General features: G+C 39.0%; 1 protein-coding gene across 1 annotated transcript in view; it reads right to left on the bottom strand.

Annotated features, from left to right (window-relative positions):
• The window catches only part of LOC127572118 (FERM domain-containing protein 4B-like), a 178,692-nt gene that overhangs the window by 108,033 nt on the left and 52,465 nt on the right, over positions 1–18,194 (bottom strand). The window contains exons 4-5 of the mRNA XM_052019011.1: positions 17,882–17,974; positions 13,540–13,624 (exon numbers count right to left, since the gene is read on the bottom strand). Of these exons, the coding sequence (XP_051874971.1) occupies positions 13,540–13,624; positions 17,882–17,974 (178 nt within the window). The remainder of the gene's footprint in view (positions 1–13,539; positions 13,625–17,881; positions 17,975–18,194) is intronic.

Raw genomic sequence — 18,194 nt, forward strand, 5'->3', positions numbered from 1 at the left:
GGGAAAGTGCCAGTTTCAGGCCCCCTCTGACCCCCAAGACTGGACACCAACTGGTTGGATTCTGTGTTAAAGCCCCATGAACTATTAGCTTAAGGATTGTGAAAAAATAGTAACTTGTGTACCGAAGTAGTAGGTGTCACTTCCAGCACCTCCTACAGGGTTGGTCTCTGGCTCAACAGTAGTGGTAAAGTGAGAGGTTTGCCCGGATACGTGTTTAGAGATTATGTGGAATATAATTCTGCTGCTGATAGTGCCCCACGATGCCTCACGGACACCCGGTTTTGAGGTACCAGCTCAACCGATTATCAAGATGGTGGTTCACACAATGTGAAAGAAGGCGTCAGAGTGCTATGATTACGCCACCAATACCGTCAACAACATGATTGGTGAAACCCAGTCTTCAGGACTCAGCCAGTTTGGTCAGGGGGACTAAGCCACTCTTGGAGATGGATAATGAAGTCCCAACTCAAGGTGGATTCCATTCACTTGCCACTTTCTTCCAGTTATTGTTCAACATGAAGGAGTACTGATTCATCAGTTGAGGGTAGATGGTGGGTGGTGCTCAGCAGAGTTTCTGTATCCACATTTGATTTGATGAAATGGGGCTTCATAGGTGCCAAGTTGATTTTGAGGATTGTGAATGCTGCTCCTTCCTCAATGTATACCACTGTGCTGGCACTTGAGTAGATCTGTCCTGCTTGTGGTACAGGCCCTCCCCTCCCTAATAATTGTGACAGAGCAGTAGAGACTATAGTGAAAGATCTGACTTCGTGATGACAACTGTTATTTGTCTAGGCTGTGGGACAGCTCTCATATTTTGATACCAGACCTCAGATATCTGAGAGAGGACACTGCAAACCAAACTTGGTTGCAATATTGCTGTGAATGAAATTGGTGCTTGGGTTGATTGTGAGTACTTCATCCAGCTTGTTTTCTTGTTAGTTTTAACATAGTTTTTGATTCAACTTAATGGTTTAGTAGAACTGTTATGAGTAAACCACATGCTGTGGGTTTAGAGTTACATAAACTAGAGTGGTAATGATTGTAGATTTCCTTCTCTTAAGAATATTACGACAATCTAATGGACATCACAGTCTATCATAATCTTAGATCTTCATAATGTACATGATTATGTTGGTTATAAGTATTTTATTTCATATTGTTAATGATTTTGAAAAAAATGTATACAACATGTTGAAAATAAAACGTCATGATGCTGTGCATCCTTGGTTAGCTGAATTGAACACCCAATCATAACTGAATCGTACTATATTTGCCTGCTGGTAGTTAGCTTTATCAGTATGGCCAGGGTTCTGTGCAGGAGAGAAAGGAGAAGGCGCTGTTTCCACATATCTTGATCACTTCCCAAAAGGTCAACGTCAGTACCATTAACGGTATTCACGGAGATGTCTCTGCCTAGCTCTCCTGACTGAAGACGACAGCATGGATTTATGAGTTTAAACTGGGAACAGGAGAGGGAACAAAAGGCAAAACTGCTAACAATGCTTTCCGATTCCAATGAAACAAAAGTCCAGGAAAATAAAAACTTGCGTAGGTGTAAAAGTGAATCATGTATTCCACATCACACCAGTTTAAGACTTTAAGTTACTCTTTCCCTTGCTCATCACTTTTCATTGTTTTGCTATCTATGCTAATTTTCAGTTGCCTCCTCATTTTTCCACTGAATGAGCTCAAACCGTTTTATTTTGAAAAGGAACAATGCTCCTTACCATTAGTTTCTTTAAAATTATATACATATTATTAGTGATTTATATTCTAGAAGTGACAGGGTTTTAATTGACTTCTGGATGTGCAGACTCTGGGAGGAGCCTCTGGGTCAGGGTATTTTTAGACCTGGAGAGCAGCCAGACCTTTAGCTCTTACTACTGTTCATGTTTAATGGTTGCCTAAATAACTGTCAAATGAACAAAGCAGCATCAGAACACCAAATGCCAAATAGTACTTGTTCTTATTTCATCGAAATAAGACCTGGGAATCCCAGAAAAAAAGCCTTTTCTTTGACTAAAACTGAACAGAAGCTGCATCATCTTACTTATGGCAATACAAAGTGCTAATGACACTGCAGAATTGTAACAATTACATGATTGAAACTTCATACCACAAAAGTAAAATGGTTAAGCTGAAACTCGTTTAGATGGATATTGGAACCTGCTCAAAGTCACTCTGTGACACTTAAACAGGTAGCAATTTAAATTGCATATGGAAAGAGGTGTGCCTTCTGAACTTGGTACAGTCAGTGAACTAGTTATTCAGTGCTGTTTTGTTAATGATTTGTAATTAGGGTGGAGCTGAGTAAATACATTTGAGTCAAAGTCTGAAGTGAGTCATGAAAACAAAGTGCAATAAAGCTGTAACTGACAAAAAAAGCACAGTGCTCTTGGAGAAAAGTTTACTGCACAATCAAACCACGCATAATACATTCTAATCACATGCAATGCCTTTCTGCAAATGGAATATGGATTTGCATTCCTTGAATATATTGTATTTTGAGTACATAATGGTAACATTAAGTATAGACAACTACTTTATTACCATCCTGTTTAATTCCATTCTTAAACTGGTGTTTAGTATGGTTCTTCCAGGCCCATACAGTTCCTTGCCTTGTTAGAGTCAGTCCAAAGATGAGCAAAAGGGGATACACTTCATAAGTGAGTTGAGAATTAATGCCCTTGATACCAAAGCAACATTTGACTGAGGGCCAAATCTTGGAATTTGTTCAAATCTTGAAAGAAGTATTGAACAAAGTAATGGTTCAAAATATACTCTAGGTTGGGAACTTAAGAATTGAGTTAGGCTTTTTCTGCAGCATACTTACTGGTGCACTGGCCAAGTCCTGGCCATCACTGTCAGACTGGGTCTGTGATAGGTGATAAAGGAACCAACACAAGGGAAAAATTCAGTTGAACTCATCCTCATTGACCTAACTTTTGTAGACGCATATTTTAATGACAGAGATCGTAAGAATGACCCACATGATCCTTGTGATGTTCTAACTTCATGTTGAGAACATCCTCCATTGTGTCATGTGGGACTGGCACCAAACTAAATTGGATAGTAGCTCAAATCTGGGCATCTGTGAGGTGAAGTGAGCTGTCAGCAGCAGGAGTCACTTTCCTCCATATTGGAAATCTCATATTCCTTATGCCAACTCTCGCAATTCATCTCCAAACTCCAAGATCTAAGACTCAACACCTCCCTTTGCAACTGGATCCTTGACTTCCTGTTCAACAGATTCCACCAGCAAGGATAGGCAGCAACATCTCTGCCCTACAAGGCTGTGTCCTCAGACCCCTACTTTACTCCCTATACACTCATGATTGTGTGGCCAGATTCAGCTCTAACTCCATCTACAAGTTTGTAGATGACACCACAGTAGTCGGCCAAATTTCAAATAATGATGAGTCAGAGTACAGGAAGGAGATAGAGAGCTTAGTGTCATGGTGTCATGACAACAACCTTTCCCTCAATGTCAGTAAAATAAAAGAGCTGGTCATTGACTTCAGGAAGGGGTGGGGGGGGGCAGAGCTCCTGTCTACGTCAATGGCACTGAGGTCAAGAGAGTTGAGAGCTTCAAGTTCCTGGGAGTGAACATCACCAATAGCCTGTCCTGGTCCAACCATGGAAACTCCATGGCCAAAAAAACTCAGCAGTACTTCTACTTCTCAGGAGGCTAAAGAAATTTGGCATGTCCCCATCGACCCTCACTAATTTTTTTTATATATAGATGCACCATAGAAAGCATCCTATCCGGATGCATCACGGCTTGGTATGGCAACTGCTCTGCCTGAGACTGCAAGAAACTGCAGAGAGTTGTGTACACAGCTCAGCACATCACGAAAACCAGCCTCCCCTCCATGGACTGTCTACACTTTTCGCTGCCTTGGAAAGGCTGCCAACATAATCAAAGACCCCTCCCACCTCTACACTCTCTCTTCTCCCCCCTCCCATTGGGCAGAAGATACAAACCTGACAGCACATGCCACCAGGCTCAGGAATAGCTTCTATCCCATTGTTATAAGACTATTGAACGCACCTATTGTATGATAAGATGGACCTCCCAATCTACCTTGTCATGGCCTTGCACCTATTGTCTGCCTGCACTACACTTTCCCTGTAACTGTAACACATCATTCTGCATTCTGTTATTGCTTTTCCCATGTGCTACTTTGATGTACTGATGTGATGAAATGATCTGTATGGATGGCATGCAAAACAAAGTTTTTCACTGTACCTCGGAACATGTGACAATAATAAACCGATTTGTCAATGAAGGTTATTAAGGAGCTTCAGGTGCACTTAAAAATGAACGTCCCAACCTGGTAAAGCTTCAGCATAGGTTAACGTGAACTACCATTCTCCAGATAGGGCTAAGTGATGCCAAAAGCAATACATTCAAAGTTCTTCAGTCCTGCCCCATTCAGTCCTTAAATGGTGGTGGAAAATTACACAACTAATGAAAGAAAGAGATTCACACATGCAATTCACTGCTTGTATCTTCCTTAGTTTGCCACACTGCTGGCTTACCAACTGTAAACTAGCAGGGAAAGTTAGGAGGAGAAACAATAAAGATGGCTGAACACAGATGAACAGCACACATCTCTGCCACACTATTATTATTACAAAGGTTCTTACAATCCCAATTGAGAAAAGAATGCAGAACATAAAAAAAAGACCAACACATCTGCAACCACCTTTAGCCAGAAGTATCGAGTTGAAGATTGACCTGAGGACTCCCCATTACAGAAGCCAGTCATCAAGCAATTTAATTTATTCCACATTGCATTAAAATTCAACTAAGCGTTCTGGATACAGCAAAGACTGTACGCCCAAACAACATCCTGATTAGAGTGCTGAAGACCAGTGCCCCAGAAACAGCCAGGGCTTTATAAAAGTTATTCCAATATAGTTTTAACATTGACATCTACTTGCCAAAATGGAAAATTATCCTGTACATAAAAGCAGGTCAAATCCAATCCAAATTATTATTGCTCTCTCAATCCATACTCAATCATCAACAAAATAATGGAAAGTTTGCACTGCAGTGCTGTCACAAAACAACAAATTTCACATCAGTGGTGATAAATCTGATTTGGATTCTGATTCAAATGTTGCTTTGATGTCAACAGTAGCCACTGTCCCCTCACTTCTGGAATTCCCCTCTTTTTCACCCCACCTTTGGATAGGGCATGGCATTTTGATAGCCTGGCAGAACCCAAATGATGAATCAATGAGCAGATTATTGGTTCGGTCCATGTAATTTGATAACAAAAGCTCCCAAACACATAGTCAGAAGGATAAAAACCACAGATCCATATTCTTGATGTTACAATGACATAACTGTTGTTTGTCAGGGTAGTAAATACACAGTAATGCTTTATTTTTTATATAAAGCTCTGGATAGACCTTGTCAAAAGCTCTTTTTTATTATAAACCAGCAAGGATATAGAGTCATAAAGTACTACAGCACAGAAAGAGGCCCTTTTACCCATCTAGTCCATGCTGACCTGATCTTTTGCCTAGTCCCATCTACTTGCACCCAGACCATATCCCTCCAAACCCCTCCCATCCATGTACCTATCCAAACTTCTCTTAAATGTTACAATTGAACCCACATCTACCACTTCCACTGGCAGCTCGTTCCACACTCGCACCACCCTCTGGGTGAAGAAGTTTCCCCTCAGATTCCCCTTAAATATTTCACCTTTCACCCTAAACCTATGCCCTCCAGTTCTTGTCTCACCCAATCTTAGGGAAAAAGCTTGCATGCATTCACTCTATCTATACTCCTCATAATTTTCTATACCTCTAAGATCTCCCTTCATTCTCCTGTGGTCCAGGGAATAAAGTCCTAACCTACTCAACCTTTTCCTATAACTCAGGTCCTCAAGTCCTGCCAACATCCTTGTAAATTTTCTCTGCACTCTTTCAAGCTTACTGATATCTTTCCTGTAGGCAGGTGACCAGAACTGCACATGTGCTCTAAATTCGGGCTCACCAACATATTGTACAACTTCAACATAACATCCCAACTACTGTACTCAATGCCCTGATTTATGAAGGGCAAAGTGCCAAAAGCTCTCTTTATGACCCTATTTACCTGTGATGCCGCTTTCAAGGAATTATGGATTTGTATTCCCAGGTCCCTTTGTTCTACCGCACACCTCAGAGCCCAACCATTCACTGTGCAAGTCCTATCCTGGTTTGTCCTGGTTGACCACACACAAGGCCACGTTGACTGTCCCTAATCAGACCCAGTCTATCCAAAAACTTATGTATCCTGTCTATTAGAATACTTTCCAATAATTTACCTATGACTGACGTCAGGCTCACTGGCCTATAATTTCCCAGCTTAGTCTTAGAGCCTTTCTTGAACAACGGAACAACATTAGCTATCCTCCAGTCCTCCGGCACCTCACCCGTGGCTAAGGACGTTTTAAGTATCTCTGCCAGGGCCCCTGCAATTTCTGCACTAGCCTCCCACAAGGTCCAAGGGGACATCTTGACTGGCCCTGGGGATTTATCCACCCTAATTTGCCTCAAGACAGCCAGCACCTCCTCTTCCGTAATCCGGATAGGGTCCATAACCTCACTACACTTGTCAGTTCTATAGTCTCTGTGTCTGTCTCCGTAGTAAATAAGGATGCAAGAAATTCATTTAAGATCTCCCCCATCTGTCTCTGCTCCATGCATAGATGACCACTTGAAGAGGACCAATTTTGTCTCTTGCTCCCCTTTTGCTCTTAATATCGCTATAGAAACCATGATTCTCTTTCACCCTGTATGCCAGAGCAACCTCTTGTCCTCTTTCTGCCCTCCTGATTTCTCTTTTAAGTGTTCCCTTGCATTTCTTATCCTCCTCAAGTACTTCATTTGACCCTAACTGCCTATACCTGATATGCGCCACCTTCTTTTCCTTTACCAGGGCCTCAATATCCATTGATAACCAAGGTTCCCTAAACCTGTTAGCCTTGCCTTTTACTCTAACAGGAACATACACTTTCTGTACTCTCAATACTTCACTTTTGAAAGCCTCCCACTTCATATATTGACATTGAATGGACACAGTGATATTGTGATAACCAAGTTAAATTATGACCATAGTTGCATATTAAGCAGTCCCCAGGTTGTGCAAGAGTTCCATTCTTGAGAACTGTCTGTAAGATGATTTTCTATAGCAACCTGTTTGTTTTCTATAGCAACCTATGTTGTATCTCTCTAGCACACACTTGCTGTGATTCTTTCATTTCATTGAATAATTACCCTAACCCTACCCATAATTAAACTGTGGAATATATACTGTATCCAGTTATTAATGAATAACATGAAACATTTTATTATTATTACTGGCTTGAAAAATGCTTTAAAAACATATGGGAGAACTTGCATGCATTTCCATAATTCAGTTCATTCGTAACCCAGGGAGCCCCCGTATTAGGTTTATGTTACCTGGAGAAGGATGTTCTAATTGTTTAGGATTAATCAAGGATTCAATAGAATGGGAAGAAACTAATTTTTCAGGTTGAAGGACATAACCTTTAAATTGGACCTATGCTCTTAACAGATGATTCCAGAAGCAATCCCACAATACACAAAGCTGGAAATCTGAAAAATAGATTGTCATAGAATTCTGGATTCACTCCACAGAAACTCAAGAACAGTAGCATCTTATCCATCACCTTAATCGTTTACTCCCTCCACCATCAGGACAGTGTAGCTGAAGTCTGTACCATCTGGAAGATGCCAGACAGTAACTTGAGATTTGATAGGATTTTGGACTTTTGATTTCTTCTAAATAAGACACGTTCAATTTTGGACATAAAATGAGAAGATATTAATCTGAACATCCCCCTTCAGACGGTGATGGGAAAAATCCACGGTTTTCAGTGGTCACATGATAGACATCAGTGACCTAGAATCATGCCTGACTTTCAGTTATGAAATGCTATCTAAAGAACTGAGGGAAATATTGTAAAATAAACAGAGGGAAAAAAATCTTAAATAAGTGCGTTTTTTGTTAAATCACATTTAAGGATGTAATGAAAAGGGAGAGAGATCAATTGGGATGGTGGGGGTGGCAAAACAACTTCTGAAGAAATGCCAGTCATTTTTTAGAAAATTTTTGGAATGTAGTAGGTTATCATTTTAATTTAGCTAATGGCCTTGACCAATGTAGAAAAATAGTAATGTCAAAATGCGTTGACAGAATAGCCCCGTAATCTTCATTTGCATGTGGAACATCTGGTACCAAGCACAGGAAGGTAACATGCAGTCCATGGTACGAAGTAGTACGTTACAGGGAAGCAATTCCATAGGGAAGCTTAGACGACTGATGGAGTTACTGGATTTAGTTCAGTTCCACTCATTTTATTTAAGATAGACTGAATAGTTTAAATTTCTTTCTTGTGTTTTTTCTAGAATTTAGGGTACAGTTTATGTAGAATGATCTAAAATGTAAACCATGTTGTATATGAAATAAATGAATTTGATAGTGTTGAGTTAAATGAAGTGAGTTGTTTCATTGTTGGAAGCCAATCATCTCAGCCCCAGCTCCTTGTAGTAGCGTCCCAGGTGTAACTAACTTTAACTGTTTTACTAATGACCCTCCTACCAATATCAAGTCAGAAATGGAGCTGGTCCCCAAATGCTGCAGAGTGTTCAGTTGTATTCACTGTCCTTGAAATAATAAGGCATTCCATGTCTGCATGCAACAAGACCTGGCAAACATCTAACCCAGAACTGAAAGAATAAGTACCACCATTCACACCACACAAGATAATTACCATTTCCAGCAACAGGGAACCTAACCACCTTTAACATTCAATTCACTACAGTCACTCAAATCTCGGCACCAATATCCAATGAGTCAATATTGACCAGAAGCCAAGATTGAGCAGTTGCAGATCTTCTATCCTGGCTAGGACACTAGGACAGCAGCTCTGGATTCTGTGTTAACTGAAGAATATCTGGACTCGCTAAATTTTCCCAACGTCTATAACTCACAAGAATGTGATGTTTCATTCAATGTTTACCTGGACAAATGCAATTGCAACAACACATAACAATGAAGCACACCAATTGATTCACATCTAATCCACCAGCATATACATTCACACCATACACCACTGATGTAGTGTGGTTACAGTGTATACCATCTATTGGCATCAGTGCAGAAAGTCATTGGCATACCTTTAGCATTGTCTCTGCCACCTTGAAGCATTAGAGCAGCAAGTCCTATTTAGACAACCTCTTCCATGCTTTGACTATTACAGGTTAAAGATTCTGGAATTCCCTTCCCAATGTCATTGTTAAGTATTTTTACTACATCAGCAACAATGGCTCAAGGAAGAGTCAATATTAGTCACATGTACATTGAAACACTCAACGCAAAAGATGCATTTCACTGTGTGTTCTGGGGGGCAGCCTGCAAGTGTCGCCACGCTTCTGGCGCCAACATAGCATGCCCACAACTTCCTAACCTGTATGTCTTTGGAACATGGGAAGAAACCAGAGCACCTGGAGGAAACCCACGCAGGCACGGATACAACATCTGAGAGAAAGATAGGAATCAGCCAATAATGCTCGTCTGGCTCCTATTCTGAAAGTGAAGGAAATGGGATAAACCTATTATTTAACAGGTGTTTTTTTAAAAAAAAATTTATCATTTGATACTACATGTGCACAAATGTCACTCCAAAATCCAGAAAAAAAAACACATAAATGCAAACCATTCCATCTCTCTCACGTTTGTTTTTGATATCACCAGCTAATGTATCAACAGCTTTTGAGGTGTTGTTGAGGAGCTGCTACCTTACACAGAGATATGACTTTGGAAAATCCCAGCTAATGCTTCTTGGAAGTGAAATAACAGACAAAGACCAGATTATTAAAACTATACCCATATATCTACAGTTCCACAAAAAAATATAGACTCCTTTCTCTCTACGACCAAACAGGCACACCATGGAACATGTTTGAGTTGTTTCATATGCTTCAAGCATGCTTATAGCCCACTTCCAGCACAGGCACTGCTCTTCACATTAAAACTTCTTCCAGGAAACTAATCGGGCTAGCCACTGGCGGTATCCAAAACATGGATCAAAAGATCACGCACAGATAATTCAAGCTAATCATAGATATGCTGTTGTCTTTGAATATAATCAGCTTCTGGATGCAAAACTACCTTCAACATGATAAGGGATTAAAATGTTATTGAGGGATGGTTTTCCTCAAAGTCCAAAGAATCAAAGATTACACTCCTTCAGTCAGAAATACTCCCTGCATCAAAGTCTATACATCTATCCACAGATAATAATTCCTCTGTCAATGCACTCTTTTCTTTTGAGCAACATCATACCATCATGGAAGTAAATGCTCATTTCTCAGGAAACTGCCACAATACCATAACTTTAAAGAATTCCTTTATGTTTTAAACAGGTAAGAAAGCATCTTAAGGAGATTCTTGAATACTATCCTTCATAAGTTTACATGATGATGCCCAAGCAAAGGATACTATGACCAAGCTGAGCAAGGATACAGTGAGATCTATTCACATACTGCAGTCGACTTAGAGTCATAGAGTTCTACAGCATGGAAACAGGCCTTTTGGCTTAACTCATCCAGGCTGAACAAGTTGTCTACTTGAGCCAGTTCCTTTCTCTGCATTTGGCCTTTCCTACCCACGTACCCTTCTAAATGTCTTTTAAACGTTGTAATTGCCCCTGCCTCTACTACTTCCTCTGACAGCTCGTTCCATATACTCACCCACCACCGTCTGTGTGAAAAAGTTGCCACTCAGATCCCTTTTAAATCTTTCCCCCTCACCTTAAATACATGCCCTCTAGTTTTAGACTTCTCTACCCTGGGAAAAAGATTGTGACTGTTTACCTTATCTATGCCCCTCATGATTTTATGAACCTCTAACTTCACCCCTCAGCCTCTTACGCTCCAGGGAGAAGAGCCCCTGCCTATCCAGTCTCCTTAGAGCTCAAGCCCTCCATTCCAAGTAACATCCTTGTGAGTCTTTTGCATGCCTAAAATGTACTTTCGACTTAAAGTGCATCTTAGGCATGCAAAAGCTTTCCAAAGGGATCTTTTCAAGAAGATCAGAGAGAATGAAGGTAGCATTTGTAAAGTACACCGAGAAAGAATGCAGAGGGAGAAGTAGTTGCTGATTTTAAGGAATGTTTGTGTTGCTCTAACATGAGAAGTAATCCTGTGCTAACCACATTTAGGATGTATGAACATGTTCATCTTTCCCACCATAGATGTGCCAATATCTCCCACAGCTGTTTCAATGAGCAAAAATTGTAAATGACACTTCTCTGGTTTGGAATTCAGATATGCAGAAAATCTAGGCCAATATGTAGGTGAATAATTAACCAAAGTTAGATTTTATTCAGTGAGTCAGGTACTGTTGCAGCTGCTGGTTCAGCAAGAGGGTGATTGACATATTTGTGGTGACATTCTGGCACATGTTTAAATGATCAGAAATGATAATAAGAAATGATGACATACTTGTACAATTTTACTGTTAGCATCAAAATAGTAAGTGTTAATGGCCAGGATTTAAGTCAATTAACTTTTAAGAATAGTATCAAATGACATAGTGTAGAAATAGCACAAATGTAGTTTTTATTTTAGGAGTTGCATAGATTCAATCCAAGGATTGAATCGCTTAAAATCATGGTATAGAATGAGCTTCATTAGGTACGAAATATACTAAAATGATTACAGGTGAAGCAGAGGTAAAATATACATCACCATATATGCTGGTATTTCTTTGGGAAAGTAATTAGTATTCTTCTGCAAGATCTCCAGAAATTTTTAATAGCAGCTTATTCTAATGATTCAAGCGGTGAACTTATGAGAAGCATGAGGCAGTACATATTAATAACTCCAGTTGATTATAAATGTCACTTTATTAAACACTGGAAATGCAGACCTGTTAGGGATATGTGACAGGAAGGAAAAGGGGAGGTTGAACTGATGCAAGTGCAAATGCTTTTCTCTTCCCTGCCCACAGCAAATGACTGCAGAAATTCTGTGAATTTATCAGTTCACCCTGAACTGTTAAAGTTGCTTTGAATTCTGCTCCTTTAAACAAAATTTGTTTTTCCATTCTCATGACTGCAGAGCTGCTGAAATATTAGCTTTGTGGAATGACTCTCTTTTTACTCCGAAATGATAAATTGCAGCAAAGTGCAATTTACAATAAGCAAGCACTCCAAATCCTGTACAGAACTATACTACTGCTTATATAGCAGGAATTGATGTTGCTGGAAATAATGACCTTATTGATGGAAAACTGAACATGGTCTCTGGAAATAGTCCTTGTACACTGTGGCAGATTCTACAGGATGCCTCACTTTGCTGAAAGATCTAGACTTAGAATCCATTTCATGATCAACAACAAATCTTACTGCTTTTGTAGATTACACTCCAAGTTCTACAAAACATTAAAAGCATAATACTCTAATACAGGCTCTATCTTAAAATGCAGCAATACATTTATAACATCAAAAATGTTTATATAGAATCTTTGGCAGCAAGTCATTATTTTACTTTACTTGTATTATTTGAAATTGGGGTTATTTGGAAATTAAAAAAAAATCAAAGTTTATTCTTTATCATACCATCAAATGTGCCTAACACAAAATGCTGGAGGACTGCAGCAGGACAGGCAGCATCCATGGAGGGAAATAAATAGTTGACTTTTCAGGCCTGAAACATTGGCTATTTATTCCCCTCCATAGATGCTGCCTGACCTGTTGAAGTCCTCCAGCATTGTGTGTTCGTTGCTCCAGATTTCCAGCATCCGCAGTCTCTCATGTCATCAAATGTACCATGTTTTGAACAGAAATTTAAATTCAATGGGTTATCATAGTTGAGGACTTGCCTGTTTCAAGCTTTCTTTGTGATTAAAGCGACCAGAAATTTTCCTCTGGTCTATGAATTTGTTTTAAAGGACACGGCACAATACTCAAGAATTGTTTAAATCACTTAGGATGGTGGATAGAGGGAATATATCGTAAAATTTCTGAAGAAAGCAATTCATTTGGGAAGGAACTGGATTCATAATTGTTGCCCAGCAAAATTAAAGGTTATAGAAAGGTGAATAACATCCAATTAGTTTTTGTAGGGAGTAGTGAGTCAACAAAAGTTGTGAAATGGAAGCTTGTGATAATAAAATTCCACAGGGCTGATTTTTCTATGTTTATAAAAGAATAATTTTATTCTGGCAGAAAGAGAAATATTTAAATGTTGCCTTTAGAAAGCTAAGAGCCATTGGTATTAATGTGTTTTGATGTCACCAAATGTAATTAACAATCCCATGTAAGCAGTGAAAATTGACATGTTTGCGACTTCAATGAAGAATAGATTTGAGTCATAATCGTTCTAATAGGAAATTGTTAAATTTTCTCACAAAGTGGTAGAGATTCCACAACAATAATTATAATCCATATTAAATTACAACCTACAAAATATACTTTGATAATAAATTATGCTTAAAAACCTTACCTTGTAAATGCAGGATTTTGCATTTAAAAAGAATAATTCCACAGTGGTAATGTCCTTTAGGAATGATATGTTCTCAATATAAAACCTAAAGCAAATACACTGAATAAGTTCACAAAATATTTTCTGCAATTTAGTTGTAATAAAGTAATTGACATTTATTATTCATTATCATTAAACATTTTTGCATCAAAGTAGCATTTAATGTATACGTGACAAATATGCTGTATTCAAAACTATTTTCAGTTAAGCATTAGCGGCAGCTCCGAGCTGCTCATGCGTACCACCTAGTGGATTGTTATAGATCTCAGGGAGCTAATGTGAGGGATGACTAGTTGGACTAATAGAGCTGAGAATGTAATCTTTCCAGTGATCAGCCTGGATCAGAAATATGGAAAAATTTTAGACAAGGAGAACTGTAATGCAAAAAGTTATGTTATTTCCTGGTTCTTATTGCACAAATCTACAAATAAAAAAGTTGGAACAAAAGAGTTACGGACACTTAGAAGCAACAGCTGTGCTTGGTGATCTGAAATGATTTGAAACAGTCTTGCTGTAAATTTGCCCAGGATGATTATCTTTAATGTGGGACAGATTGAAGGGATTCAGAAGGGAGTGAATTATTTTCTTCTTCCCTCCACTCCCAAGGTCGTTGGTGTACAGTTCCACCGTTGGTCCCAAGCACAACTAGTTGATGTTGCTGAGTAAGTCAGTGAGTGTCAGCACCCTGCCAGAACCCCAGAACATCAAACTTATAATTCAATCCTCACCCGACAGTCACAAAAACACACAGTTTAAGCACAGATCACAGGTTGGAATTTAGGCAATGGAACTCCATTTCCCCCTCCTGAACCTAGAGTGGTGAGGCCAATTTTTCTTTGTTTACACAGCACTTGAAATTAAGTAAGTCTATATGGCTCAATCAGCTGAGCCTTAGTGCCAGAGATCAAAATTATCTGTAGGAGTAATTTACTTTGGTACCAATTCATCCTTTTCTTTCTTATTACCAGTAGGACAACTGAGACAGATGAAAGGAATTGATTTCAGCTAGGTACAAGTTTGCACCAAGAATTTTAAATTCAGTTAATAATGGAGTGAACATCAATCTTCAATTGCTCCAATGGATAATTGATGCAGCTTTGCTTTGATGTACTTACTCCCTATTTCAAACTTAAGATTTTCTTTTATAAAAATGACATGCATTACACAATTAAAACCTAAAAGTGGCAGAGTATTGCATAATAAACCATGAAATGTGTCAGATATTTTAAATGGGTAAACGTGTTAGTTTTCCATTATCTGACCATATTGTATGATATGATTAAAACACTTTAACCATCCAAGTACATAGACTGAATATGCACTGCAGTGCTTCACGTATTATAGTTCCATCAGATCGTTTAGTAATTTGTCTTTCCTGCTGGAGGCACCATACTCACTAAGTTCTTTGTAGTTAATTGCTTCATTGAAATTCAAGCAGAGGCAACATTCACATTATCAAAATTTTGAAAATGTATTTTCTGAAGGAAGGATTCAAACAACTTTTAACTTCAGAAAATGGATTTACTTTGGATTACAATAATTTCCAGCTGTCTCTGTCCAGCATCAATAATTAACAAAATCAAAGTATGTCGCTGTTTCAAGAATATTAAAAAGATGTTTATTAATGCTTTAAAAAGCTTCAAATTTCAAGTTTCAGCAACAAAAACCTCAAGTTCTCAAAATCCTGCATACAATGTGTGGAGTGGTAAAAGGTCAGAATTTTAAACAGGTGTGTTCAGCACAGTTACAATAATGATTAGAGATACAAAGCATTACAAGTGTCATTAAAGAAGTTCACTCTGGTTTTGTGTGCACTTTTAATTCCAGTATTTAGATTCTGTATCACTAAGTTTCAGGAAGCATTTCTTTCAACAACCTCTGCAATTGCTGAAGTTATTTTGTACATCATGTGTTCAGTTAGCTTAGAGAGGCAGACTTCAAGTTCCTTTCAGGAAAGTTCATGAATAATTCATCCCTCCAACTTTTTCTCTGCTATAAATAGGATACACTACCAACTCAATCTGAGACTGAAGAGTTACCTTATAGAGGTTTACAAAATTATGAAAGGCATAAATAGGATAGTCAGATTCTTTTTCCCAGGACAGGGGAGTCTCTAACTAGAGGACACAGAGGGGAGATATTTAAAGGAAATCTGAAGAGCAAGTTTTTCATACAGGGTTGTGAATATTTGGAATGCACTGCCAGAGGATGAAGATACCTTTATAATGTTTAAGATGCATTTGGATAGTTAAGGATTTGAGGGATATGGGCCTAATGCGGGCAAATAGATTAGCGTAGATTGGCATTATGGTCGGCATGGATGAGGTGGGCAGTAAAGGCCTATTTCTGTGCTGTTCGTTTCTGTGATGCTATGAAAACTGAGGGACTGGATATGAAGTGCATCTCCAGCCCCAGCCCTTCAGCTATGCTCTGGGGCTAGCCAAGGGCTGGGTGCCAGGTGTAGCGTGACAGGGTGGAAGGCTGGATTCACCCCCATCTGACCGCATATTTCACACTTCAGCATTGCAGTAAGCAGATACCAAAGTCCAACATATTCTGATGTGCACATTGTAGCTTGCCAGCTGTTCTCTAGGGCACAAGCATGTGGCCCAAATGTGAATGGCATGCAGTCAGTATAACTGCAGCATATAACTGGCTCACTGATGGACAACAGCAATAAGGGTTTAGTTTATGACTCCAAATTTGTCACAGCTGTTATTCCCGAATTTCCCTTGTCAATGAGCTGTAATCAATCTGCATACCAGTGCCTTTACGTTATCATATATTGTATTGCAATGCAGCCGCACAAGGTGGACTTGGCTAGCTCAGATTTCCTTGGATGCATTCTTTCATTTATCATAAATTAATTTTTTTAAAAATAGACAAGTTCAATAGTGCAGTGTCTTCGCTGATAATTGACTGATTTTATATGCAACTGCTTGTGTCTAATATATCCTGCAAAAGTGGAGGGAAAAGTATCAAATAACAATGAAATAATTTTGTGTCATGACATTAGCATCAGTGTGCTGATCAGAGAAATGTGGGAAGGGCAGCAGCAACATACTGTTGATGCTAGCAATCTGAAATGAAATCTGAAAATGCTGGAAATATTCAACGGATCAGGCCGTATCTGAGCAGAGAGTAAATAAGCAAACATTTCAAGTTGATGACCTTTCATCAGAATACCTGTGGAAAGGTTTTGCATGTATACAGTTTAGTAATTTCTGCTCTAAAAGTTGCACAATCTTTGTTTTTCTTTCGAGGTGATGGTACACACATGCACACAAGATATCTAATTTAAACCAAATCAACTTTAACTTTGTTTGGCTGGCTCTCTTTGTAAATCCTAGGCATCCAAAGCTCCTGCCCACTTCGGGACTTACGACATGCACAGATGAACAGAGTGTCTACAGTGTATGTTCCATTCAGTTTTAATTAGAGATTGAGCTCCAAAAGGACCAAACGAGCCCTAATAATGAGGTTATTTTTGTGAGTGTAGGAATAACAATCTGTGGGCCACTGGTATCCTGGGTCACATCTCAGGACTTAACATATTGTTGCTAGGCAGCATTCAGGTTCCCAGATACTGCACCTGAATTTGGCAAACTGCGCTGGGGCACCATTCTTGGGAAGGCACATTGCCAGTTATATTTAAATGAGTGTGGGCATTGGCTCTGCTCTAGCCTCTTCACTATTGCTGGTGCACTCTCAAATGACTGGAAGTAAAAGCTTCTGTAGTGTGTGGGAGTAGAGAAACAAATAAATACCAACATTTTTCAGATAGTTAACAGGAAATTCAATTGGAGTAACTGATGCAAATTATGTACAATAACAGCATGAGCTTGTTATCTTGCAGTGTTTGGTTTCTTCTGTCTGATGGTGGGTTCTGCCATTTTAGGTTACTTCAATAAAAAGTTACAATTGTCAAAGAAAGTATGCACACTTTTAAAGTTCCAGTGAGTTTGGATAGTTCACTAGAATTAAAATCAGCACCAGGTAAATTCAAAAATTACTGCTTTGGGTGACAAATAAGGTACCATTTCATCTTAACAACAATATCTGATTACTGCACCTAATGCAGAAAGCTTTTGTCCAGAATATAATTAACACCTAACTTAGAAAATTCCACCTCACTTACCCTCGACTTCCTTTACTCTCATTCCAACCCTTCACTTCAAACAACTGCCTTTTCAGTGAACCCAAATTAATACTTTGAAGCTAAAAATCTAGAGCCTCACCAGTTTTGTTATGTTTGCTGGTGCATCATGTGAGTTCAGCTTTATGCAAATAAGAATCAACTCACTTGACTGAAAAGAATAAGGCCACCGGTTCTGTTTTCTTCGGCAAATCATGATCCAATACCCTGCGATCCAGCTGTAGCCAATTACTCTGACCTCTGCAGGGAAGAACATGTTGTGTTAGAAGGTCATAAATAATGGCATGTCATTATGCAATTCTTTTTTTCGAATACATAATAGGCATTTTTATTAATGAATTGCTGCCTGATTGCAATGAAGCTGTTATATTCTCTCTGCTCACACAAATGTACAAGGCACAATAGACAACACACAATTTTCATTTCAGGCTGTTGTTTTGATGACATGAGTAACTGGGTT

Source organism: Pristis pectinata, chromosome 6, assembly GCF_009764475.1.
Source record: "Pristis pectinata isolate sPriPec2 chromosome 6, sPriPec2.1.pri, whole genome shotgun sequence".
Taxonomy (NCBI): Eukaryota; Metazoa; Chordata; class Chondrichthyes; order Rhinopristiformes; family Pristidae; genus Pristis; species Pristis pectinata.